The 24803-nt window shown below is 41.1% G+C and overlaps 1 protein-coding gene across 24 annotated transcripts in view; it reads left to right on the top strand.

The window, feature by feature from the left end:
• The window catches only part of DLG2 (discs large MAGUK scaffold protein 2), a 1989136-nt gene that overhangs the window by 1829303 nt on the left and 135030 nt on the right, over positions 1 to 24803 (top strand). For all 24 annotated transcript variants that reach the window (XM_070425737.1, XM_070425735.1, XM_070425736.1 and 21 more), the window contains one exon: positions 5477 to 5591. In XM_070425737.1, coding sequence (XP_070281838.1) covers positions 5477 to 5591 — 115 coding nt within the window. The remainder of the gene's footprint in view (positions 1 to 5476; positions 5592 to 24803) is intronic.

Here is a 24803-nt window from a genome sequence, read left to right as displayed (position 1 = left end):
ATACAGTAGATGAGAGGCAAGGAGAGCAAAGTCGGCAAGAGAGAGAGGTAGAGAACTGAGGAGAGTTATGGTGTTATAATAGTGTGATGATGGAGTGGAAACAAATTAGCCTCATAGAAGTCCAGGGTTGAATGCCAGCTTCGTGTCTGATGAGCTCTATTACCTAGAAGCTCTGTGACTTCGGTGAAGTTCATTAACCTCTCTACACCTGTTTCCTCATCTCCAAAATAACACACCTACTTCAGAGCTTTGTTGGGAGAAATAATATAAATTAAAGTATGTAGCACAGCTACTAGCTCATTACATGTGCTCAGTAAATGTCAATTCCCCTTTAGATGATATACAGATGAGAGCACTTTAAAATCTCACCTGAATGTTCTCCTGAGTGGTAGCAATTTGGTTGCAAAGTGTTTAAACGGGAAGAACAGCCTAGCCAGTTTGTCTCCGTATATAGAGCACCAGCCCACAGACTGAAGGGTCCTGGGGTCGATTCCAGTCAAGGATATGTACCTCAGTTGCAGGCTCCATCCCCGGCCCTGGTCGGGGCACGTGCAGGAGGCAACCAACGGATGTGTCTCTCTGTCTCTCCCCCTCCCTTCCACTGTCTCTGAAAATCAATGGAAAAATATCCTCAGGTGAGGATTAACAAAAAAATAGAAATAAAAGGGAAGAGCACATGGGGAAAGGAGAGGGGATTAAGACTAAATGGTCACGGTAATGTTAGATTTTGTTTTAACTTATTTTAAAATATTTTCAATACTATTGTAAAATATAAAGAAGCTATATTACACAGTTTACATACCTGCTTTCTTGTTTATCTCTAGAGCATTTCTATCATCTTGATTTTATCTCTGAGAAACTAGAGACAGCTCCTCTCTGTTTCAATCTCTTACTGTCTTACACACGCACACACACATATACATACACACAAACACACAACATTTATATTTGTAAACCCAGATCTTACAGTTTTTGCTCTGATGAAATTACTTGTTTTTTAGTTTTATTTTTCAAAAAGGGTCAAAAGAGAGTGGTAAGCACTTTTGCACACAGGATTTTTTTTTTTTTTTTTTTTTTTTTTTTAAATATATTTTATTGATTTTTTACAGAGAGGAAGGGAGAGAGATAGAGAGTTAGAAACATCGATGAGAGAGAAACATCGATCAGCTGCCTCCTGCACATCTCCCACTGGGGATGTGCCCGCAACCCAGGTACGTGCCCTTGACCGGAATCGAACCCGGGACCTTTCAGTCTGCAGGCCGACGCTCTATCCACTGAGCCAAACCGGTTTTGGCCACACAGGATTTTTGATAAACAGGATTTTCAAAGTGGAAAAGTTGAGAGTAGGATATATTCCAATGAACACAAATGCAATAAGACACAGTACAAACAAATACTTCCCACTCCCTAGTGGGCAATGTAAGCACTGTCCAGTATGAGGTAGGACCAACGTTTCAAAAGCCTGGCAGAAGAAAATTGGGAGTTCTAAAGAGCCGTAGGGTAAGGAGACCACATTTATTATTGAAGCAAGTATGCTGGTGTGATATATAAAATGTGGCAGCTAGAAGCGCCTTGCAAAGTGCTGATCGTAGGGAGAGTAGGTATCAGAGAAATGCCTCCAATGTGTGACACAGCTGAGATGGGTAGAGGCAGGAACTGCCCAGAAAACAGAAAAAAATAACAACAGGATTCGGGAGTGGCATTTATGCGACAGGAAGAAAGCCTTGGAATTAAAACAACTAGCCTTGAAAATAGGAGGAGCATGTTGTCTTTCCTCATTTTAAAAAAATCTTAATATTCAAAATAGGCAATTTCAGTTTCCAGTGCTCCCTTTCTCCTCTGATACCCACGCCCCCTGCGCAGTTCCGCTGGCGGTGGGAGCCCTTGATGCCGGGCTCCCTGAGGGGCCAGGTGCTGCTCATTGAGAACCTGGCCTCGCTCTGAGCACAGTGATCAGGACGGCACCCAGGTGGACGGGCTGCAGAGTGCCTGGGGCTCGGGCTGGGTTGGCTTCAGGTGTAACTAGTTCGGGCATCAGGAGAACGCCAAGAACGAGCGATGAGTCAGACCTGGTGGTGGGTTCAAGCCCAAGTTCACACTCTTGGAGAAGTGCAAGGTGAAGGGCAGCGCGCAGGCGCACCCTCTCTTCCTCTTCCTGCGGGATGCTCTGCCCGCAATCACTGCTCTCCTGAAGGACCCCAAGTTCATCACCTGGTCTCAGGTAGGCTGCTATGATGTCGCCTGGAACTTCCAGAAGTTCCTGGTGGTCCTGTGTGCTGTTTTCCGACCATTGACGTGGAAACCCTGCTGACCGAGGGGCTCAGCAGTGCCTGGGGAACCCCACCCCCACCCCAGCCCTCCTGCTTGGCAGTCATAGCGCTGCTCTGGGGGGGTTTTATCCACGACGGTGTTTCCGCTAAACCTGCACGGAGGAATGCCTGATGTCCAGCTAAATCCCCCCACATGGGCCCTGGTCCTGTCCATCCCAGCCTTCCCCTCCTACACCATGGCTTTTCACAATAAACTGTCTGGTGTCAGGGGGGAAAAAAGGCAATCTCAGTACCTGCAGGCTTTTATAAATGAATTCATTTAATGGTTCTGCTGGCTTCCTCATTCATTATGTACCTATTCATTCAGAAAATGTTTATCGAGCACCTATTATGAATGCTGCCTGCATACCCGACACGATGTTAGAAAGGGAATTCCAAGGAAAGTGAGACGTGGCTTTTGCTCTCAGCTCAGTCCAGTGGGGACCAGGGGCACCTGCACAAATGACTGCAGTTAGGTGCAAGGAGCAGCAAAGTGGTCAAATGCGATAGGAGACTGGCACTGAATTAGATGCTTAAGAGGGGACAGTTGGAGGTGGCATTCCAGGGTTTTAGCATGGTAGTGAGGTCATCAAAGTTGCAAAGGAGGGAGGCCTGGGAACAGGTGGAAAATTTAGTGGTTGGGGAAGGGGCAGTAGGTGGTATTTATCAAGTGGCAGCATGGATCGTGGAAGTTAAGAGTTCTACTCTGTGTCCTGGGCCAGATTATCTTCTCTGAGAAATGCTAATGGGGGCTGTTTGGCGTTGTGCAAAAGCTCTGGCGGTTGCTTGCACTATAGTTCTCTATTAACCTGTGCCATAAATGTGTGCACATACAACAGCAAAAATATCTACCTATTTGAGAATTGCTAAATAAATTACAGACTATGGAATGTGAGTAAAGATATTAAGAAACATGGTGCCCAGCCAGTGTGGCTCAGTGGTTGAGCATCTGTCTATGAACCAGGAGGTCATGGTTCGATTCCACTCAGGGCACATGCCCAGTTGGGGGATCCATCCCAATGGGTGGCGTGGAGGAGGCAGTCGATCAATGATTCACTCTCATCATTGATGTTTCTATCCCTCTTTCCCTATCTCTTCCTCTCTGAAATCAATAAAAATGTTTTGGTTTTTTTTTTAAAGAAACGTGTTTATATATTTGGTTGAAGGTAGGGAAAGATTGAAGGTAGGATCTCATGTATGTGCATACATGTATATGTACCTCTCGGATAAGCAGCATGGAAGGACAGCAGTGAGAGAGAAGAGAAGGTAGAGAAAGGGAGACAAGAGAACCTCTCAATTTTTATTCTTTGCTTTTCTATATGGTTCAAATTTTACAACATCCATGCACTTTGTTTTGTAACTTAAATAAGATGAAATAATGCCCACGCAGCCCTGAGCACAGCCTCTGCCATCTGGCCAGCGATAATGACTCTCTTAGATGGCAAGAAAATATGACTTGCACAAAATGAATTTAATCCGTATATACCATTATATTAATGGTTACAAATGTTTTCTCTCCCTGATAAAATAGGATGTGGTAAATGTCTTAAATATTCAGTAAATTGAGTTTCAGTTTAATTTCATGGAACTTTTTATTTATAATGAATTTCAAAGACACTGTAAGTAGATCATCTTAATTATATACATTTAGTCATACTTGTTTTTATGTAAAGTTATGAATAAATTGAATTAAAAATCAAATTTTTTTTTGAAATGTACTGAGAACCTCTGTTAAAATTTTTCAGATGAGTTTCTTTGTAATTAAATGACTCATTTATAATTTGAGTTAACATTTTCACATTTATCTTGAGGATAAATTGAGCCTTTCAACGACTGGATTTTCCTAAAGACACTATTGTGTCAAAGACATGATAGAACAAATTTTGATCAAGAATATCAAAACTTCAAAAGCCATTTCTTTTTTGTATGCTGATTGTATTAAAAAGTATCTTAAAACCTTTGTTCTTTATTTTTACTGGGTTGACATCTGTCAAAAATATTCTTTTATTTCTTTTTCTTTATTTTTTAATTGAACTTATTGGGGTGACATTGGTTAACAAAATTATACAGGTTTAAGGAGACTTGACTTGGGGTGGTAAACACAATACAATATACAGATAATGCATTGTAGAATTGTATACTGGAAAAACATTTTTTCTATTAAAAATAATATAAAATACCTATATTTTCTTATTTTTTAGATCCATATATTTTTTAAGTTTGAATATTTCTAAAATATATTTAATATGAGAGTGTCCTCTATCCCCATTTCTAACCCCAATGTCCTGAGAAGCTGATTTAAATGTATTGTGTCTTAGAATTGATGATCTTGTAGATTTTATATTAAAGTTATAGTGTAAAATTGAGGTATGTTTCCAAGTGATCAACTTCTAACAGCCCTCCAGCGGGGGAAGGGGGGGGCGGGGAACAGCAAAAATGAATCATCACAAATACTTGATTCTCTGGTCCATCCAGCTGAGGTAACTGGAGACTCACTAAAAACTTGGTAACATTAGTAGTTCCATAGATTTTTCCCCCTTCTCTCCTAAGTTAAGCTTTTTGTTTTGAGATAATTATAGATTCACATGTAATTCAGATGTAAGAAATAATACAGGGAGATCCCATGTACCTTTTATTCAGTTTCCCCAATGATAACATTTTGGTAAAACTATAGCATATTATCACAACTAGAATATTGATAGTGACATAATTCATCAAACTTATTTCAATTTTTTCAGTTTGATGTGTGTGTGTGTGTGTGTGTGTGTGTGTGTTTCTAGTGAGTTCTATGTCATTTGATCATGTGTGCAGGTACCTGTGTCCACTACCACAGTCAAAACAGACATTTCCATCACCACAGGATACCTTGTGTTGCCCACTATAACCTCACCCTCCTCCTCCCATGGACTTTTCACAGATTAGGATGGCAGTATATTTCCTAGCTATGTTTTGGGGTAGTAACTGGTTTGTTCTTTTCCCCTTGTGAATGTCTGCAAGTAAATAATACAAAGAAGTGAATGCTGAGTGTCCACTGTTCTTCATTGTGCACCTTCCTGTTGCCTGGCAAAGGAACCAACAACAGGGCAGAGGGCTGCCTCGGGTGGGCAGCATTTCTAACTCTCTGGAGGAACAGAACCAAATTTAACACCCTTTTTTTCCACTCCCAGATTACGCTCGATTTGAGGCCAAAATCCATGACCTACGAGAGCAGATGATGAACCACAGCATGAGCTCCGGGTCCGGGTCCCTGCGAACCAATCAGAAACGCTCCCTCTATGTCAGGTAGGCAACCTAGCATTTCTTACTGTGATCTGCACCTTGTGAGCAATCTGGCTTGGCGAGACAAAGGCAATGGATCATGTGTTCTTATTAACCCATGCTCACCAATACACCACTGTAAGACCTTCAGTTTAACCATTTTTTGAAGAAATTTCCGAAAAGCTATTATGTTAAATTAACAAGTTATTCTTTTAACACATTATTCTTTGACTATGTTATGATCCAGAGTAAAGTTCTTAGCACAGGTTGCAGTAAAAATAATGAGAAAAACCATTTTTAATTTTGATAAATTGAATATGTGGACCAACGCTCTGGACATTTGCTCACCTTCAGTATGGGAAGTAAGCATTCTGGAATTATCTCCAGACCTGTGTGGTATCTACTGCATTAACTTTGGTGTATTGATTTGACATCAGACATAGTCTTGTATATAGAGTTATGTGTTTGTCCCTAACGAATTTTGGTGGAAAGACTTTCTTCTGTGGCATCTTATTACCAATCATTTCTTAGACCACGTAAGTCACTTATTCCTTGCCTGACAAAACTCATTAATTTACCAGAAAAAAAAATTGATGGAACTTGAAATGCCTTCTGGTCTTTCATCCTCATAGTTCACTCTTGAGTAAGATCCATCCTCACTCAACTATAACATGTGCTTCTTCTTAGCACAAGTCTCCTGTATTCCTTTCAAAATATACTTCAATAGCGCTAACTGTATTTTTTAAAATAATAAATGTATTAACAGCCAAAAGGGGAAGGTGGTGCCTAATTCATGGTCCCAATGAATCCAGGTTCCAATGGAAGAACCATGTCTGTCCCTCCTCACTGTATTCTCCTCTTGCCAATCTGCCCCAGAATCTGGTCTGACTCCCACCTAAGGTCATAGTCTCCTCAGTTGAAATTTTACTGTCTTTCCCGGGCATGGAGTGTGTGTGTTACAGACACTAAATGATGTACTTGAATTGATTTTTTCCTGTTGACTCCACTTTGGCTATAAAGTTATCTCTTGTGTGTACTAGGTAGGCACAGCAGGGCCAAGGAGGGAGCAGGACTCCGGAAGGCGGCAGGTTCTCGAGGGCCTCGAGTTGCTGGCCACTCTGACAAGCATAGAGTCCCTTCTTATCCAGGCAGTTCCAGTACCTCAGAAGCCCTGAGATTTTAAATTTTTTAAAAGTCAGAATATTAATGTTCGATATTTGTCCAACTGCATTTTGGAAGATTATTTGATATGCTTCTGTGTAATCTGTGGAAGGAACGATTGAGAACCACCCCAGAACGTGTCTTTTAGTGACGTCACAAATACGATGGAAAGTGGCTATCTCTGTTCTCCTCACTTGTGTTTTATTGCTGGCCTTTGTGATACCAAATATTTTTTAAATTTCGAAATGTTTTGGTCTTGGGTAGCAACTTGGAAAAGCCAATTAGGCTAATGGGTTAGAGATAAATCAGTTAATGGAAATGAAACGATTATATAGAATAAATCTGGAAGGAAAAATTACTGTAGTGTGGGTATCTTGTTAAAAAATAGAATGCACAAAATGTGAATGTACTAGAAGAAATTTTCTGAAAATATTGATGATAGTTTAGTCCTTTTAATTAAGTTGTAGATTAGGAAGATTAAATGACGTGTTATGATATTACATAGACTTATTTGAAAGAGTAGTGTTAATCAGAATAAACCCTTTATTCTCTAATGTGGTCATTAAAACTGTGACATACAAAAGATCTGAAGACTTCAGGTAATGTTATCTTGTTAACATTCTAATAGTTGGAGGTTGTATTGAAAGGAGAAACTGCTTTTAAATAAAGCTCAAAACTAGTGAACACTTTATGGGAAATTCTCCAAATGATTTCTCTACAATATACAGTGGGGCCTTGACTTACGAGTGTCCTGACTAACTAGTTTTTCAAGATACGAGCCGTCTCTCGGCCGATCTTTTGCTTTGAGTTGAGAGCTAAAATTCGGGTTATGAGCCAGCTTCAGATACCCCACCGCTAGTTGGCGCAGCGAACGTCACAGTGAACGCCATAACATCAGCCCAGCATCACGTGTCTTACTCGTTCACTTTAAGATTTGACATACGAGTAATTTGAGTTACGAGCTCCGTCACGGAATGAATTAAACTCGTAAGTCAAGGCCCCACTGTACAGAAATGGTATTTGGTTTCCAGTGTTCGATTATGTATTTTGTCTGTAGAGGGCTGACTGCAGCATCTAGATGACTTTCTAGGGGCATAGAGTTGGAAAAGATACAGGCTATGCATAGAGTGAAAATCAGAGGGGAAAACAGTATCCCCTGGCCTTATTTTCATGTGATGTAACAAAAACAGTCCCTCACCCCTGACCACCCCAAAACAGGCAATAAAAGTAAAGGAATTAGCAAGGAAAGCCTATGGGAAATTCTTACTAAAAATGATCGGGTAAGTTTGTACCTTTGTTGTTCAGGTTTTGTTTTATTGTTTTTTTTTAACATCATTTTTGGCTATAGGATTTTTAAAGAGATGCTTGCTTTTTTTCTAGAGTGCTTGAATAGGACTAGTGCCCGTTGGTTATGCTTATTTTATAAAACCAACTAGTTGCTTTCTCAAAATAAATGAGTAGCAGGGCTTCTCTGATTATATAACTGTCAGATAATGAGCATGTCCCTTTGATCTTCTAATGACATCCTTTATTCTGTTTAGCTGTATGTAATTCTAGAGCTGGAAGGAACCTTAGCTATCACCATGTCTAATGCTTAATTTATAGAAGAGGGAACTTGAGGCCCCAGGAAGGAAGAGATTTGCCCACGACCCCACAGCTATGTGGTGGCAGAGTCAGATCTCCACCCTCCTCTCCCCATGGCACTCTGCCTCCCAGGGGCTCAGCTGAGGTGGGTGGAGTCAGTTGTTGAATGCATCTCTGCTGTGCTTCCCAGTCTGCTCCTGTAAACACTGCACCTGACCCTTAGGTTAGGAAGAGGTTAGCTGAGAAGAGAAATTCAAACATAATCTCTTTGGGGTTTTTGCAGAGGATAAACTGTGCCACTGGGCCTTTGGGATTCCTTTAGTGTTTTTCATATTTTTCTATGAAGCAAAACCTAAATCGGAAAGCAAGCAGCTTCTTTGTTCAGTTATAAACAATTAAGCTGACTGAGCAGAATATTTATCTTCCCCCTTGTAGTGTTCTCTCTCTCTCTCTCTCTCTCTCTCTCTCTCTCACACACACACACACACACACACACACACACACACACACACACCCCTCTGCCCTGGCTGTGCCCAGGAGGAGGCATCTTCTCTCTCTCTCTCTCTCTCTCTCTCTCTCTCTCTCTCTCTCTCAGAATATTTATCTTCCCCCTTGTAGTGTTCTCTCTCTCTCTCTCTCTCTCTCTCTCTCTCTCTCTCTCTCACACACACACACACACCACACACACACACACACACACCCCTCTGCCCTGGCTGTGCCCAGGAGGAGGCATCTTCGCAGGATCATGCAGAAACGGGCCTCCTTCTATAGAAATGATCCTCCCAGGTGATAGCGATGTGTTTGGCTGAAAGTGTTGAGCAGGGGAGAGGGGGGCGGGAACTACCACTTCTGAGCCAGGCAGGGTTTTAAACTTGAGCCAACCCTCTCTGTTTTCCAATCTAGTTGTAACTATTTTCCTTCTCTTAATCTTCTGTGTAAGGTGCTTGAAGTGCTTTGGTAGCGCTGTACGCATGGACTTGCTTGTTGCTAATGATAAGACTGTGCATGTTCTATGCGAATGACTTGGAAACATTCAATTTCATGGGCTATTTGTACTGTGTATTTCCTGCATTGTGAAACACCTCTAGTTGTAGAACCTTGAAAGTAAATAAAATGTTAAAAATTTTGAATAAAATATTTTTCAAAATGCTCCACAAGTACATTATCAATTCTTCAGACATAGATGCACGTGGGCTCTGGAGCCACAGGGATACAGCTTTTGTTGTGTGAACTTCAAGGCCCTCCACAAGCCTATTATCATATGCACTCCCCTCCTTCCCTCCCAGCTGGTAGAAGCATCCCTATAACAGAGAACAAGGCTTTTCCTGCTGCTGGTAGAAATGGGCCTTTGTATCTAAATGCTACTAAGAACGGTCAGAGGTATAAGGGGATTAAAATCACATAAAAGTGCAAATTGCTAAGGAAAGATTCTTTCTCCTGATAAAAGAGAGCTCAATAACCTGTGCCAAGGAGAGAGAATGGGGAGGGGAGGACAGAAAAGCAGGTAAGTCTTCCAATGGGGAATAAAAGGTCACAGGAAAGACTGTAAAAGAGAAACTTGGCCCATGTCCATGTCTTCATAAAAGGTATCGATTTGGAGAGTTCAAGTGAATAACCCCTCTGTTGTGAATTTGCTTTTAAAAGGCAGTTGCTATGATTTATTTATATATTCATCAAGCACCTTTTTGAGTGTATATTCTGAGCCAGGACTTACAATGGACACTGAGGACCCAGCAGTAAAAGTCATGTTTCCTGTCGGCAAAAAAAAAAAAAATCACGTCTAGTGAGTGAGACAGGTGAGGGGAAGACAGTCACAGTGCAGTGTGATGTGAAAAGCAAACTCTAGAAAGGCCTGGAATTTTTATTGCTTCCTAATGAATGCAAGGATATCTGAATTGATTCTTTGCGATCTTAGATGAGTTCACCCAGAGACCTTTAAGTGTTTTTACTCAAAGAAATACATTCTTCATCATCATGACCCAGTAAATACATGTACCATACACATAATGCTAAAAGAAATGTTTTTATTAAACTATTAATACTTTTTATGTACCATGTTCTTTGTTATTTCCCATTCTATTTGCCTCCTTTTTAAACAACAAATGAAGGTCACATCTCATTAACTTGATTTAATAACTCAGGAATGGATCACTATCTACAGCGTGTAGATGAGTGAACAAGGAGGAGTGTTCCAGGCAGATGACACAACCACAGGGTCCTCTTCACTGCAGCACACTTAGCCTCTCTGGGATCCCCAGACCCTTGGTGTTCTAGCCAATTTGGGAGCCAGTTATCCCTGGAACAGATCAGTAAGTGGAAGTGAAGGGAAGCATTGGTTGGGCATCTCCTATGGGTCAACCATTATGCTAGTGTGCTGCATATATTTTCCCATGTGATTCTCCCAACAACTGGAAGAGTCAGGGACTATTTCTTCCGTTTTACAGACAAAGAAACTGAGACTCAGTGACATTAAATAATTGCCTTAAAATCACCGAGCTAGACTGGATGTGAGCGTAGACATTCAGGTCCTGTGTGTGAGGCAACATAGAGCAGTGTTAAGAACACGTTTCCTGGATTCTGTCACTTACTAGCTCAGTGATTTTGGGCAAGTCGGTCACTCTGCCTTAGCTTTTTCTGTGAAATGAGAGTAATAAGATACCATAAAGGGGATGTGAGCATTAAATAAAGTGGTGAATTTAAATACCTGGCACATGGGAAGCCACTGCTATATGTTGTTGTTCTTTATCATTTATTATAAAGGCAACCTTTCCCCTATAGCAAAGAGAGGTCCTAGAATTGATACTGAATAAGGTGCTGTTTCCTCAGTGGTGGGGTGAGACACCCTTGTTGCTTTGATCTCCTTCAGCGAGGGAAAGAGGACAGACTTCCTGGCAACCTTTTACATTTTTGTTCTTCTAGACCCCATGAAGGGTGGAGGGAAGGGCCAGAATTCTATGGCTCCAGAATGTCCAGCTTTGTCAGCTCATCCCCCATTAAAGTCTAACCAAAGGAAGGATTTGAAAAGTATTCAGCTGGAGAGACAGATAAGAGTCACTGTGCTGGCCCTTCCAGCTCTTCATAGATGCCATCAATGTCGCTAACCCCGTGATTTCACCCACTTCCCTCGGCATTCTTCACCCCCTCCAAGCCCCCTGCTCTGGATTTGAAGGACTTCTTTTTTTTTCACAGTGGTTCTAAGTCTACTTTAAGTTGGTAACTCAAAGTTGCTGCTTCCTAATACAGTTTTTGTTTCACAGGCTATAATAGACCAATGCACCTAGGTCTGCCTCCTGCCCATTGTTTAACATAGACTTTCAGACATTGATTCATTAGTACATTGATGCTTTCATTCAACAAACATGGTTATGTCCTTACCTACAAAGTATCAGTCTAAGTTAGGTGTTAAGGATACAGAGATTTAAAAAACAAACACAGACCTCCTTCCGTCAGCATTCTGGTAGTCCATATCTGTAAGCAATTCAAACAGTGTGCAGGTTATCTTTCTATCATTTCCTGATAGCTCATGTGTTATATACCTTGCTGTTATTTTCCTATTTTAATCTTTACAACATGCCTATAAGGGTTCCTACAGTGAAATCTGCCCGGAAGACCACTGTTATCTAAAGCTAATCTATAAAAAATAGTTATCATTCTGGTCTTTATTAAGGTTTTAATACTGGACTTGCAAACCTTAGTTAATGTCTCAATTTTATTTTATCCTTAATGTCTCATGCCATAGTGCTTGATGGAACGATGTCTTAATAAATACTTGTTAAATGAATTCATTTCTAGACTCTCTTTCCTATATAGATGTGGAAAAATAGAATATAAGTCAAGATCTTTGAGCAATTAATTCTATGGAGGTTCAATACTAGCTGGGCTGCCACCAAGTGCAGGGAGTCTGGCCATGTCCTGAGGACACAGGCATTACCTACTGGTACTGGGATTTCCAGGACACATCTGGCTCTACATGGCTCTTCAGGCTGCTCTTAGAGAGAGGGCTTGGGATAGGGAGAAGCTCATCCTGTGTTTCCTTCTCAACACCCTTAGTCCCTTAGTCTCTTTATTCTACAGATATAAGGCTGGGAGTTACATTGAGGGAAATCTTGAAAATAAATTCAACCTAGATTCTTCATCCTGATGGGTTGTTGTTTTTTTTCTAGAGGAAAAATATTCTCACCTGATTAATTTTGGTGGGAGGGGAGAGATACATCATCTTAAAAGTAAGAGACTCTGTTTTTGTTTTGTTTTTTCATGTAAACAGTAGTACAGCCTTCCAATCCACTTCCTGCCCCTACTGCACTGCTCGTCAGTAACCCAGGGATGGTAGGAATGTGGAATGGAGCCTGTCAGGGGATTTCACTTCAGTACCAAGCTGCCTCCAACTTCACTTGGCTATGGATTTCTCAAGGGCATTTAAGACAAAGCCATGAAATCTGTGGACTTCTCATAAGTCAGATTTTTATCTTCCTCTTCAAGCTTGGACCTAAGATGCTCTCAGCAGCTATTCCCAGAGGCCACAGCACAGTCAGCTCTGTGCACCCATGGCCCAGTACTTGGCGGAGGGCTGGCTGGCAATGGCATTTTTAGTGCCTCTCATTCATTCACTCATATATTCTTGTTTAGCAAAATCACCATTTTTTCATTCAGAAATACCATGCATTGCCACAGAACAAGAAATAAAAACTGCTTGTATTCAGATGTCTTATCCCTCTTAAAATCTTAATGAGAGACATGAGCAAGTATCTGAAACAGTCTAACAGGATGAGGCAGAAAGTGGAGACTTGAGAGACCAGAAGAGATCTAGAGACGGCATTGAAATGTTTGGGTACCCAGAGCTTGCATGGCAGTGCTTCTCTCCTGGCTTCATTTAAACCGAAGTCAGTGCTATGTATGATACAGGTGATTATTATCCCCATTCTACAGAGGAGGAACCTTATAGAAGGCCAAAGATATTTAAAAATTGCCCTAACCGGTTTGGCTCAGTGGATGGAGCATCAGCCTGCGGACTCAAGGGTCCCGGGTTCGATTCCGGACAAGAGCATGTACCTTGGTTGCAGGCACATCCCCAGTAGGAGGTGTGCAGGAGGCAGCTGATTGATGTTTCTCTCTCATTGATGTTTCTAACTCTCTATCCCTCTCCCTTCCTCTCTGTAAAAAATCAATAAAATATATTTTTTAAAAAAGAAAATGTTAATTCTTTTAAAAAAATAAAAATAAAAATTACCTACACAAGGTGCAATGTGGCCAAGCCATATTCTTTACCCAGGTATGTTTCTCACTGAAGCCCATGCTCCTTGTACTATATACAGGAGCATGGTATATAGCTTTCTCTGGTGAAGAGAAAGCTAATCCTCTAGGGCAGTGGTTCTCAACCTTCCTAATGCCGTGACCCTTTAATACAGTTCCTCATGTTGTGGTGACCCCCAATTTCATTGTTGCAAATTGAACATAATGAAAGCATAGTGATTCATCACAAAAACAATATTAATTATATATGTGTTTTCCGATGGTCTTAGGCGACCCCTGTGAAAGGGTCATTCGACCCCCAAAGGGGTCGCGACCCACAGGTTGAGAACCGCTGCTCTAGGGGCACAGGTTAAATTCATATTGATAGACCTGTTTGGTTTGGTTTATGCTTTATAGAGATGTCCTCCATAGGGACCTGGCTTCTGGTCTGGACTTCAGATCTTATTGATCGCTAATGCTTGAGCTTCTCACTTATAAAATAAACATAATATCTAGTTCACAGGCTTATTGTTAAGATTAGGTTGAACTAAGTCTATCCAAGAGCCGACCAGATGGGACTTACTAGGTAAAGGGGAGGTTCCCGTACCTCTTTGAGTGCTCAGAGCCTGCCTCCCATGCTGGTGCCTCCCTTGAGGCAGAACAGATTTAGATTCCTCAGTTATACTTTGAGATTCATTAGCATTATGTTCACTCTTTCAGGCATTTGCACTTTTAATTGCATCTTAATTGTGGAATAAAGGGTCTTATTTTCAGGCAGCTAATTTTAAACAAGAAATAGAAAGGAGGCGGAATCCCTGGGGATCTGGGGAAGTTTTCTTTTCCCCCTGAAATTATAGGCTGGCCCTGATTTTTAAAAGGTTTCTAATTTTTTGATTTCTAAAGGAAGAAAGACAAAAGTAGCACAGATGACCCTTTTATTGATCATTACATTTTTCCTCCAACACTCTATCCTGAAATCTCAATCCATGTGTCATTTTTATTAATGGTGGGCCCTCATTCATTCCTTCATTCAACCAGAGTCATAACCATCTACCTCAGACTGTACTATACTCTAGGGATTTAATCCTTTTAGGATTAAAGGATCAATAGGGCATCTTTTCCTGCACTTGAGGCACTCAAGGGTCACTCTACCAACCTAGATTCTGCTCCTAATCCCACAGTAATCGTATTTCCAGAAATCTCACATCTCTGGGGGAAGTCTTGGCCTTTTAGCCTCAAATTACCACTTTCTAAAACAATCCAAACAGTTCTAGCTAGAAAAGACCAGAACAGTAAAAGGTAGGCGACAAGATACTCACAGAAAAGAATAGGGGAAAGGTGAGGGCATGGAAAAATTAAGGTTAACCTTCACCCTAAATCCGGTTAGGAGCAAGGAATAGACTCAAGATATTTTTTCCATTCATCTCAGTACCTGACACATTACAGGAATGCTTTACATATTTGTTGAGTGAACTTTTTGAGTGGCAGTTGAAGATGATGATTAAATAGAATAAAGTATTAGAAGAACCATCAATGACTCATGAAGGTTGAACACAGGCTTCTCTGTGTTCCTCTGCATCACAAAGCTGTTCTCCTCTAACCTTTTCATGCCTGCTGACTCACCTGTCCCTTCCGCTGGATGGTGAGTACCTCTCTGATGGAGATTTGCCAGGTTACAGTCTATATCTGCAGTCAGGCATATGGTAACTGCTGAATCAATAAAGTGAATGAATTATGGATGTCACTAGATTGGAGAGCATTTAACTTTAGTTCAAATTTTACTTGATCAGATGTGTATGCTGTCCTGTTGAGTAGTGATAATCACAGCGGGCTACATTTCTTAAAATTCATTCAGCCAAACAAATGGCATACTTATTACTATCGGTTAAACTTCAAATCCATTTTCCTTTTTAGTATAAATCCATAAGAACTGCAAAATAACATTCACAAGTATTTTTCAGATACTTAATAGTCAAATCATAATAAATGTCAAATGATAATTGCATCATATTCTATGCAATTTGCTAAGCACCTTATGTGGATTATTTTATTTAATTCTCATAAAAACCCTATGCCCGTGGCTCAGTGGTTGAGCATTGACCTATGAACCAAGAGGTCACGGTTCAATTCCTGGTCAGGGCATATGCCTGGGTTGTGGGCTCAATCCCCAGTGTGGAGCTTGCAAGAGGCAGCCAATCAATGATTCTCATCATTGATGTCTCTGTCTCTGTCTCTCTCTCTCTCTCTCTCTCCTTTCATCTCTGAAATCGACAGAAATATATATTTTTAAAAAACTATGAGGTAAGTGCTATTTTCATTCCCATTGTAAAGAAGAGGAAATGGAGGCCAGGTTTGCAGTTTACATAGAAGAGGCTAAATTGGGACTAGAACCAAAGCATGCTGTCTATGCCCCTATCTGCAGTGTTATGTGACTTTTTAAAGGACTTTCATTTATTTGATTTTATCTTGATTGATTTGATACACTAAGTCTATAAGTGGATATTGTTTTTTCACAGTGTTCAAATAAGGAATTTGAGGGTCAGAGTACTAAACTATCTACTCTTTTCTCCAAGTGTAGAGTAGTACCAAGCCCTTGCCTCTATGCACTCTTTAAAGATCTATCAACACACAACTCACATGTATCTTTGTCTAGCTCAGGGGTGGGCAAACTTTTTGACTCGAGGGCCACAATGGGTTCTTAAACTGGACCGGAGGGCCAGAACAAAAGCATGGATGGAGTGTTTGTGTGAACTAATATAAATTCAAAGTAAACATCATTACATAAAAGGGTATGGTCTTTTTTTTTTTTAGTTTTATTCATTTCAGACGGGCCGGATCTGGCCCGAGGGCCGTAGTTTGCCCACGGCTGGTCTAGTGTTTGCCTTGTGTTTCATTTATGACCATGATACATACTACATGATTTTCATAGAACTACCTACGCATTGTTAAATGTTGAATAGGTAGCTGAATATCATACAGTCACCGTAGATCCTATTCTCTAGTTTGAAGATGCCCAGAGCATGTGGATTTGTGATTAAACTGAAGCAAGTCACCACTGAGCTGTGGCCAAATTCTCAGCCAAGACAGAGTCTGGGTCCTGAGTAGCCTTATACAAAGAGTCCCACATCAAAGAACACAATAGAAGTGCCCATAACACACAGTGCCCTGCACATGTGGGAGGAGATAACGGCCTGACACCCACAACCAGCTATACAACTTGCAGAGCTCAGTGCAAAATGAAAATGTGGAGCTCCTTGTTCAAATATTTGAATATCGAAACAGTGGGAGCCGAGCACAATACTAAGTGTGGGACTCCGTGCGCCTGTGCAGCCACACCCACTCCTGCTGACACCTGGTTTAGGACATTTTGCTCAAAACTAAGAGCATGTATGTTTTTCTTAGCATGTAGTGCAAAGTGTAAGAAACACAAAGTGAATATTGGGATCATTTTCAAGGGTCCAAATTTTGTCTTTTACTTAAAAGAGTATTTTATATAAATTGTACCTATGTCTGCTTTTAGGATGTAGAAACTATCTTCCAGTTCTGTTAAGTGCTTGAGAAACTTTACATTCCCACTTGCTCTGAGCTTTCAATGGCCCACTTTGTGTACTTCTCTCTGCTGAAGTCACTCTTTCAAGAGCTAAGTAGCGTCATTATTTCACATTGTTAGCACCTGCAGTACACTTTTATCTTCCTGTTCTGCAGGTCACTGCCTCCTTCCCTTGCTCCTCAGGCCTAAATTTTAAAGAAATGTTTCCAAGTGTTTCAGAGGACTTGGGCAATCACAGGGACCTGTTAGCTGTTGGTGTTCTTTCCATGTGTCATTTTCTAAATGCAGAGGTTGCAAGACTTGTAGATCTCCCTGTCCACCAACATTAGAATAAAAGAAAATGAAGGGCTTGGCATGGGATTGACAACTTCATTTCACCAAGTAAGAATTCTAAAAGTAAACACACATACAAATTATAATATATATTTTAATAGATTGCTCTTTATTATTGCCATCATTTTCTATAAGAAATGACATTTTAATGCCAAAAGAAAAATAAGACTATAATCTGAGCTTCAGGAAAAAGCGTATATTGTCAAAACTTTACTAGATGAATCTTCATAGCTTTTCTGTCCATATAATCCTACAGTATAGATGGGCGGGGAATTGGGGTAGGGGAGCAGGAATAAGGCAAACATTGTGATGACTAAGTGGTTTAATTCTTAATCCAGAATCTCTTGGTTCTAAATGATTCTAAAATGCGTGGGGTGCATTTTTTATCTTTTTCCTTTCCTGACAAAGAAAACCAGCTTTTACATTTATTTTTCCGGATGTACTTTCTTCATCTTTCATACTGTTTTTCTCAATAACTAAGAAGCCCAGACCCATCCTCCGTGATACACTGATGCTTACTTTTTGATAATGCTTATTAAAGGCAATAAGAAATTTTCTACCATCAAACCATTTCTTTTATTTTAAATTGTATTTATATTTATTTTACATTGATGTCACTCTTCATTTTAAAAAGACTATTTTAAAGACATCATGTTATAGTATCACAGTTCTATTTAAAACACGGTGTATGCTGTATTGCTTCAGACCAGATTGCTTGCATCATGAGCTTTTGTTCTCCTTAATTTTCTTAAAAATGCAGATTTGGCCTGTCAAATGGAGAATCCTATACTTTTTAAAAATTGGATTCCATGGGTAGTATAATGAGAAAATGGGATGTAAAATGAATAGAACTTTACAATGAAAAGGATATTTGGCAGTTTCCAGTGACCTCTATCATAACAATATAAATTCTCATATAAAGTAACTTTTCAGTTCTTGATTTCTATACAAAGCTCTTAAATCAATTCCAGTGGCTTCTTCTGAACTGATTCATCCCTCTCCTCCTGTTAAGAAGGGCTCTGAGACCCAGCTGGTATTGATCAGTGGTCAGGGCACATGGCGGGGTTGCGGGCTTAATCCCCAGTGGGGTGCATGCTGGAGGCAGCCAATCAATGATTCTCTCTCATCATTGATGTTTCTATATCTCTCTCCCTCTCCCTTCCTCTCTGAAATCAATAAAAGTACATATTTTTAAAAGAAGGGCTCTGAATTATGTAGTCATCAAGAAAGGGTCTGTGTGCTTCTGGATGCTGTGAAGTCAGGTTAGTGGAAAATTTCCCCACATTGAATGAACTCCATTGTTGGCTCTTTCTGAGATGATGACATTTCTCTCTGTTCCTAAAATTCCCCGTTCCTACCCCTTCCCTCATAAATGGATGCCCCCATAGTACGCCCACCTCCACAACACACTAAATGAGTCCTTGATTACGTAATGGATTCAGGTATCCTAAGGACAAGTAGATGGTGATGAGAATTCAAATTTCGTCATATTTGCAAGGAGTGTAATTATTATCCCCATTTTGCAGGTAGTGAAACCAAAGTTAGATAGCTTATATTGTTGCCCAAAGTCACACAGCAAAGGAAAACAAATGTATCTCAGTTCTGTCTGATGCCAAATCCCTGCCATTAACCTCGTGTCTAGGTTTTCTGGAAATACCACATTTTTTTGGATGTGCCTCACTTCATGCATGCTCCCTCAGTCCTATCAGTACTTATAATTGTTATAGAAAGTCCTGCGAGTTTTGTGCTAGAAAATATAGTCATTTAATGTATGATGCGTCTCCCTCAATAATAAAGGGCCTTAAAGATAGTAATAAAGGACCTTAAAGATAGTCAGTGAGTGGATCCGTGACATAGAGTTATGATGGCTCAAATTTCAAACACAGGGTCACACCCTTGGTGAAATAAGCATTCTCAGCAAAGAGGCATGAGGTTTCCTGCTGTGGGCCGCTGCATACAAGATGGAAAGATTACAAGGCCTTCTGACTAACCTGCAGCAAACAGGGTGTAGTGGAAAGGATATGGGCTTCGGTTTCTCTTAGTAATTAATTACAAAATACTATGCAGGAGGCTGTCAGGAGTGAAAAGGTAGATCAGATATGGCCTCAAGGATTCAGTTAAAACTAGCTGGATAGAAAAACAGATGACAATAAAATTATATTATTCTGAATCCAGACTCTGCTCCAACATCTGACAATATGTAAGGAGTAGGAAATTGAGGAGGTTTGAAAGGTCACATGTAATGGGTTCCAAAAGTAAAGGTGTATGTTTTGGGGGAGGGGATTCATCTTTGGCAGTGCATTTTCTCTCTGCAGGAAGTAATTAGGGACTGCCACAGAATGAAACACTAACGCCTCTAGAATACCAACTCCCTGAGCCATTCATTCATGAGTTCACAGCATGATGCAATAGGCAAAAAGCCAGGGTGTTAGAGTCAGAAGTACCTGGATTCATTTCCTCTCCATGTGGGCCTCAGTCTCCTCTATAAAATGGGGATGATATGTATACAGCTCAAAAGGTTTTATGTAGAAAAATGTTTGTCAATCACCCAGCATCTTACACAAACTCAGAAATTAGAAAACAGAGAACACTTCTTAGCTTTTTTTACCTTGATACCAAAACATGAAATGGTCACTGTAAGAAAAGAAATGTATAGTTCAATCTCTTTTAATACGACCAAAAATCCAAAATAAAATATCAACAAAGTGAATCCAGGAATATATAAAAAGGATGTTATAAGCACAAAATGCACTAATCATAAAGAAAATTCTGGTATATTAAACTACAGTAACATAAAAACTTCTGTTCATCAAAAGATACCATAAAGAGAATAAAAATATAAACAGAACACAGAAAATGACTTAAAATGCAGAGGTCTTAGGGGAAAAGTGTAATCAGAATATATAAATGACACAAGTTATTAAGGAAAAGATGGAGACAATTTTAAAAAATGATTGAAACACTTGAACAGGTAGTTTATGAAAGAGTTTATGTAAATGGTCAGTTCACATATGAAATTATGCTCATCTCATTGGTCATCAGGAAAATGCAAATTTAAATCCCAGTGTCACTACCTACCCTCCAGAATGGCTAAAATTGAAAAGACTATTCATTGCAAATGTTGGCAAGCATGTGGAGACTCTCATATGTTGCCCATGGGAGGTAACCTGATATGACCACATTGGAAGAGTCAGTATCTACTGTTGGTGACCATCTTAACCCTATGCTTTGTTTCTAGGTATATACACAATAGAAATATGTATATATGTGCAATAAAATAAATGCAAGAATGTTCATAGCAGCATTGTTTATATGGTAGTAGCCTAAACCTGGAAATAACCAAATGTCTATTAATAGAATCGGTAAATAGGTACATTGTAGTTTATTCACATAAGGGAATATTATCCTATATAATAAAGAGGTAATAGGCAAATTGACCATCATGCCCTCGCACAAGATGGCCGTCCCCATGTGGGCACAAGATGGCCACCAATAGATGACCAGCAGGAAATGGCAGTTGTGGGCAATCAGGCCAGCAGGGGAGGGCAGTTGGGGGGGACCAGGTCTGCAGGGGAGGGCAGTTGGGGAGGGGGACCAGGGCTGCAGGGGAGAACGGTTGGGGGCAACCAGGCCTGCAGGGGAGAGCAGTTGGGGGCGACCGGGCTGGCAGGGGAGCAGTTAGGTGTCAATCAGGCTGACAGGTGAGTGGTTAGGGGTGATCAGGCTGGCAGGAAGAAGTGGTTAGGGACAATAGGCAGGCAGGCGAGTGGTTGGGAGCCAGCGGTCCTGGATTGTGAGAGGGATGTCCGACTCCCAGTCGACAGTCGGACAGCCCTCGAGGGATCCCAGATTAGAGAGGGTGCAGGCTGGGCTGAGGGACACACCCTCCCCCAATGCACTAAGTTTGTGCACCCGGCCTCTAGTACATCGATAGAAAGGAACAGCTTGCTACGTGCAACAGCAGGCAAAAATCTTGCAAATATAATATTGAGTAATCAAGTTCAAAAACACACAAATTTATTATATTACAGTTCTGTGGGTTAGAAGTCCATTAAGGGTCTTACCAGACTAAAATCAATGTATCAGCAGGCTGCATTCCTTTCTGGAGGTTCGAGGTGCAATCCAATTCTTGCTCATTTGGGTTGCTGGCAAAATTCAGTTACTTATAGTTGTAGGACTAAGTCCCTGCTTTCTTGCTGGCTGTCGGCTGAGCATCAGTCCTGGTTTCCAGAGGCTGCCACATTCTAAGAGCTTCTAATTGACTCCTCATTTGCATCTCTCTCATCTACCCAAAAAAGGTTTCCTGATTTCAAAAATGTAGTGACTAGATTGGGCTCACCCAGATAATCCAGGATAATCTCCTCACTTCAAGGTCTTTCATCTTAACCACATTTAAAAGTCCCTTTTGCTGTGTGAATAACATATTCACAGATTTCAGGGATTAGGGCAATGACATCTTTGGGGGCCCATTATTCTGTCTACCACAGTATGATTCCATCTGTGTTATATTCAAAAGTAGGCAGAATGAACCTATGGTGAAAGAAGACAGTGATTATAATTGGGATCACATTCCTTAATGCCATGGTTGGCAAACCATGGCTTGAGAGCCACATGTGGCTCTTTGGCCCCTTCAGTGTGGCTATTCCACAAAATACCATGTGCGGGGGCGCGTACAGTGCTATTGAAACTTCGTGGCCCATGCGTAGAAGTCGGTATTTTGTAGAAGAGCCACACTCAAGGGGCCAAAAAGCCGCATGTGGCTCGCGAGCCGCGGTTTGCCGAGCCGCAGTTTGCCGACCACTGCAAAATGGATAATAGGAATAATAATATTCATTTTAAAGAATTGTTACAAGTATTAAATCCAGCAAGAGTGTTGCCTTGAAAAGTATCTGCCACATAATAGACCCCATTACTTATGTCCTATTTTCTTCTCTTCCCTCTCCCCTAACTTTCACCTGTAAAAATGCTGCAATCAGGACTTTTCAGGATAAGGTATTCTGAAGATTAATAGACCCTATATAACAATGCTTGCCTTGTAATGAATATCCCCTAGAAATCAGAGTTTAAGCAAGAATTCCATGTGTTACTAGTGTGCCAGTTGAAATGGGGTCCTTCCATTGAACTCGCAAATATAAGCTTTGGTAATATTATCTTGAGCTTTCAAACTGACCCAATCTCTCTCCCAATCCTTCTGTGGGCTTGTGCCGGGCCCTCCCCTAATCAATCTGGTCTTTTCCCCAAATTAGACACCTCCCCTACATTGAATTAGACTGGTTTGTCTTAATTAAGAGGGATCTCTGAAGTAGGGGAGCCCCCACAAGGGTATGTCATGTTCCCCAAGCTCTTTGCCACTGTAACCAGTCCACACCGGCTTTCTCTCCTGGGAAGGAAGGACCACAAAGAGTCTCTAACACAGGATTGTTTTCCTAGTTTGCTCTTCTTGCTTGACCACAGTGTCTTTGGCTGCACCTTAGAATCACCTGGGTAGCTGTAAGAACAAAACTTTTGTTTTCCTTTACACTACTCACTAAATACTATACTTCTGATACCAGATGTGTGGGTTCCCCCCCCCTCCCCCTCCCCCACACTGACCAATTCTCTGACATCAGGCTTGCAATAAATTCAGGTACAACTAGGTTTACCTAATCCCGCATTTCTGGTTCTTGCCGCTCTCTCCTCCCCACTCTGTAGTGCACTGCCCCTCCCCCTTCCCGCCCACCCCCTGGTCTGAACCTGGCTTTTCCTTTCCCTCTCCTTTTTATCTGCACCCCTCTCCTTAGGGCTTAGCCTATCCCAGGTCTCAGCAATCGGTTGGCATGGAAACATTAGGTGAACCTGCCTGCTGAGAGAGATGTTCTGTTTCCAAGTGAAATGGAAAAGATTCAAGTGCGATTCACTTCCAGGCATGTTAACTCTTGAGCTCATCCTTTTATTTCTCCTGTCCATGGCTCCTGATCACCAGGAGGTAAAGGAGATTATCTTGATCCAGACTTCCCACCTCTGCATCCCCATCTGCCACTTCCCCTACAGACCCCGGACTGAGCCTCAAGGAGCAACCAGCTCTTTCATCTCTCCCTGGCCTTGCTCTGGCCCTTTCTTCAATTCCAATGCAGTCTCCTTCTTTCAATTTGTCTGAAAGGTTCTCAAAGGCCTTTCAAAATATAAGTCTTTGTTTTACTATGGTTGCAAATATCAAGAAATTTCTATATGTGACACGGCACCAGAGTTAAGTTAGGGTTTTTCAAAATGTTGACACACCGAGCTCAAAAGGTTCGCCATCACTGGTCTAGGGTGTAGCCTTGGTTTCATCACTTTCTAGACCTGAGATCTTGCACAAGTCCTTTGCCTCCTCTGAGCTTCGGTAGTTTCAGACCTAAAATAGGAAATACGCTATGTAATATGCCTGCTATTTTTCAGGTGCTGGGTATTGGTTAGGCATTTTATTTCATTTAACCCCACACTAAATCTGAGGTAAAAGACAATATTGTTACCCCTTTTACAGTGAGAAAACTAAGTGTCAAGCATTGAGAAACCTGTCCTAAATCCCACAGCTCCTACATGGAGGAGCTGATTTTCAAGACCAGGTCTGAATCATTACTGCTCCGCTCCAGTGCCTGTGTAGGTATATAAAGCACGTAGCCCTGTGCCTGCCCGTCGGAGCTGAGAGGAGACAGGTGGACAGATGGATGGGTCAGTAAGAAATTGCCATAATTCTATGTTCTCTATGAGGATTCAAATGGAAATTTAAACCCTCTCCCGTGGTTTAAGTCCAATGTGCACATTTTCCCCGAGCTAGTGGCTAGGGTCAGGAATACAAAGGCATTTATCTCCTTTATACCTGTGCCTCCTCCAAAGACATATTTCCTTCCCACTTGAACCACTGCCCCCACCACCCCCAAAGAAGATAAAGGTAGATTGGCTCCTTAAGAATTGAAAAGCCGAAACAATGGCCTTTGAATAGCTATTAAATCACCTGACAGCTGCCGCTGCCCCTGGGAAGTAAGTCCTTCATTGTCCGTGTTGCTGTGGTCAGCAGTGTCACAGCCCCTGGCTGCTGGGAGGACAGAGGGAAGGAGAGTCAAATGAGCACCACTCGAGGAGACTTAGTGGAGCTTCATTGTAAACCATTCAGTACTGCTCAGTGAATTTCTACGATTTTTTTTTTTTTTGCTAACCAGTAATTTAGCAAAAGAAGAATATGCGTGGTCTTATTCAAATATTTCTTTTTTTGCATACAGATAAGTGTAAAAAGGATCTCCTTTAATGAGGGGATTCAGTGTTAGAGCTGAGTGTTTGTAAATAATACCTTGAGTTTCAGAAGAGTAGAACAAAGCTTGTCAGTTTGTCTAGGACCAGCCACCACACAATGTCTCCTTTTT

This window comes from Myotis yumanensis, unplaced genomic scaffold (genome assembly GCF_028538775.1).
Source record: "Myotis yumanensis isolate MYYU_CA2020_CCGP unplaced genomic scaffold, mMyoYum1.0.hap1 SCAF_10, whole genome shotgun sequence".
NCBI classification, from domain to species: Eukaryota; Metazoa; Chordata; class Mammalia; order Chiroptera; family Vespertilionidae; genus Myotis; species Myotis yumanensis.
Note: the sequence above shows the minus strand (reverse complement) of the source record. Positions and strands in the feature narration are given on the sequence as shown.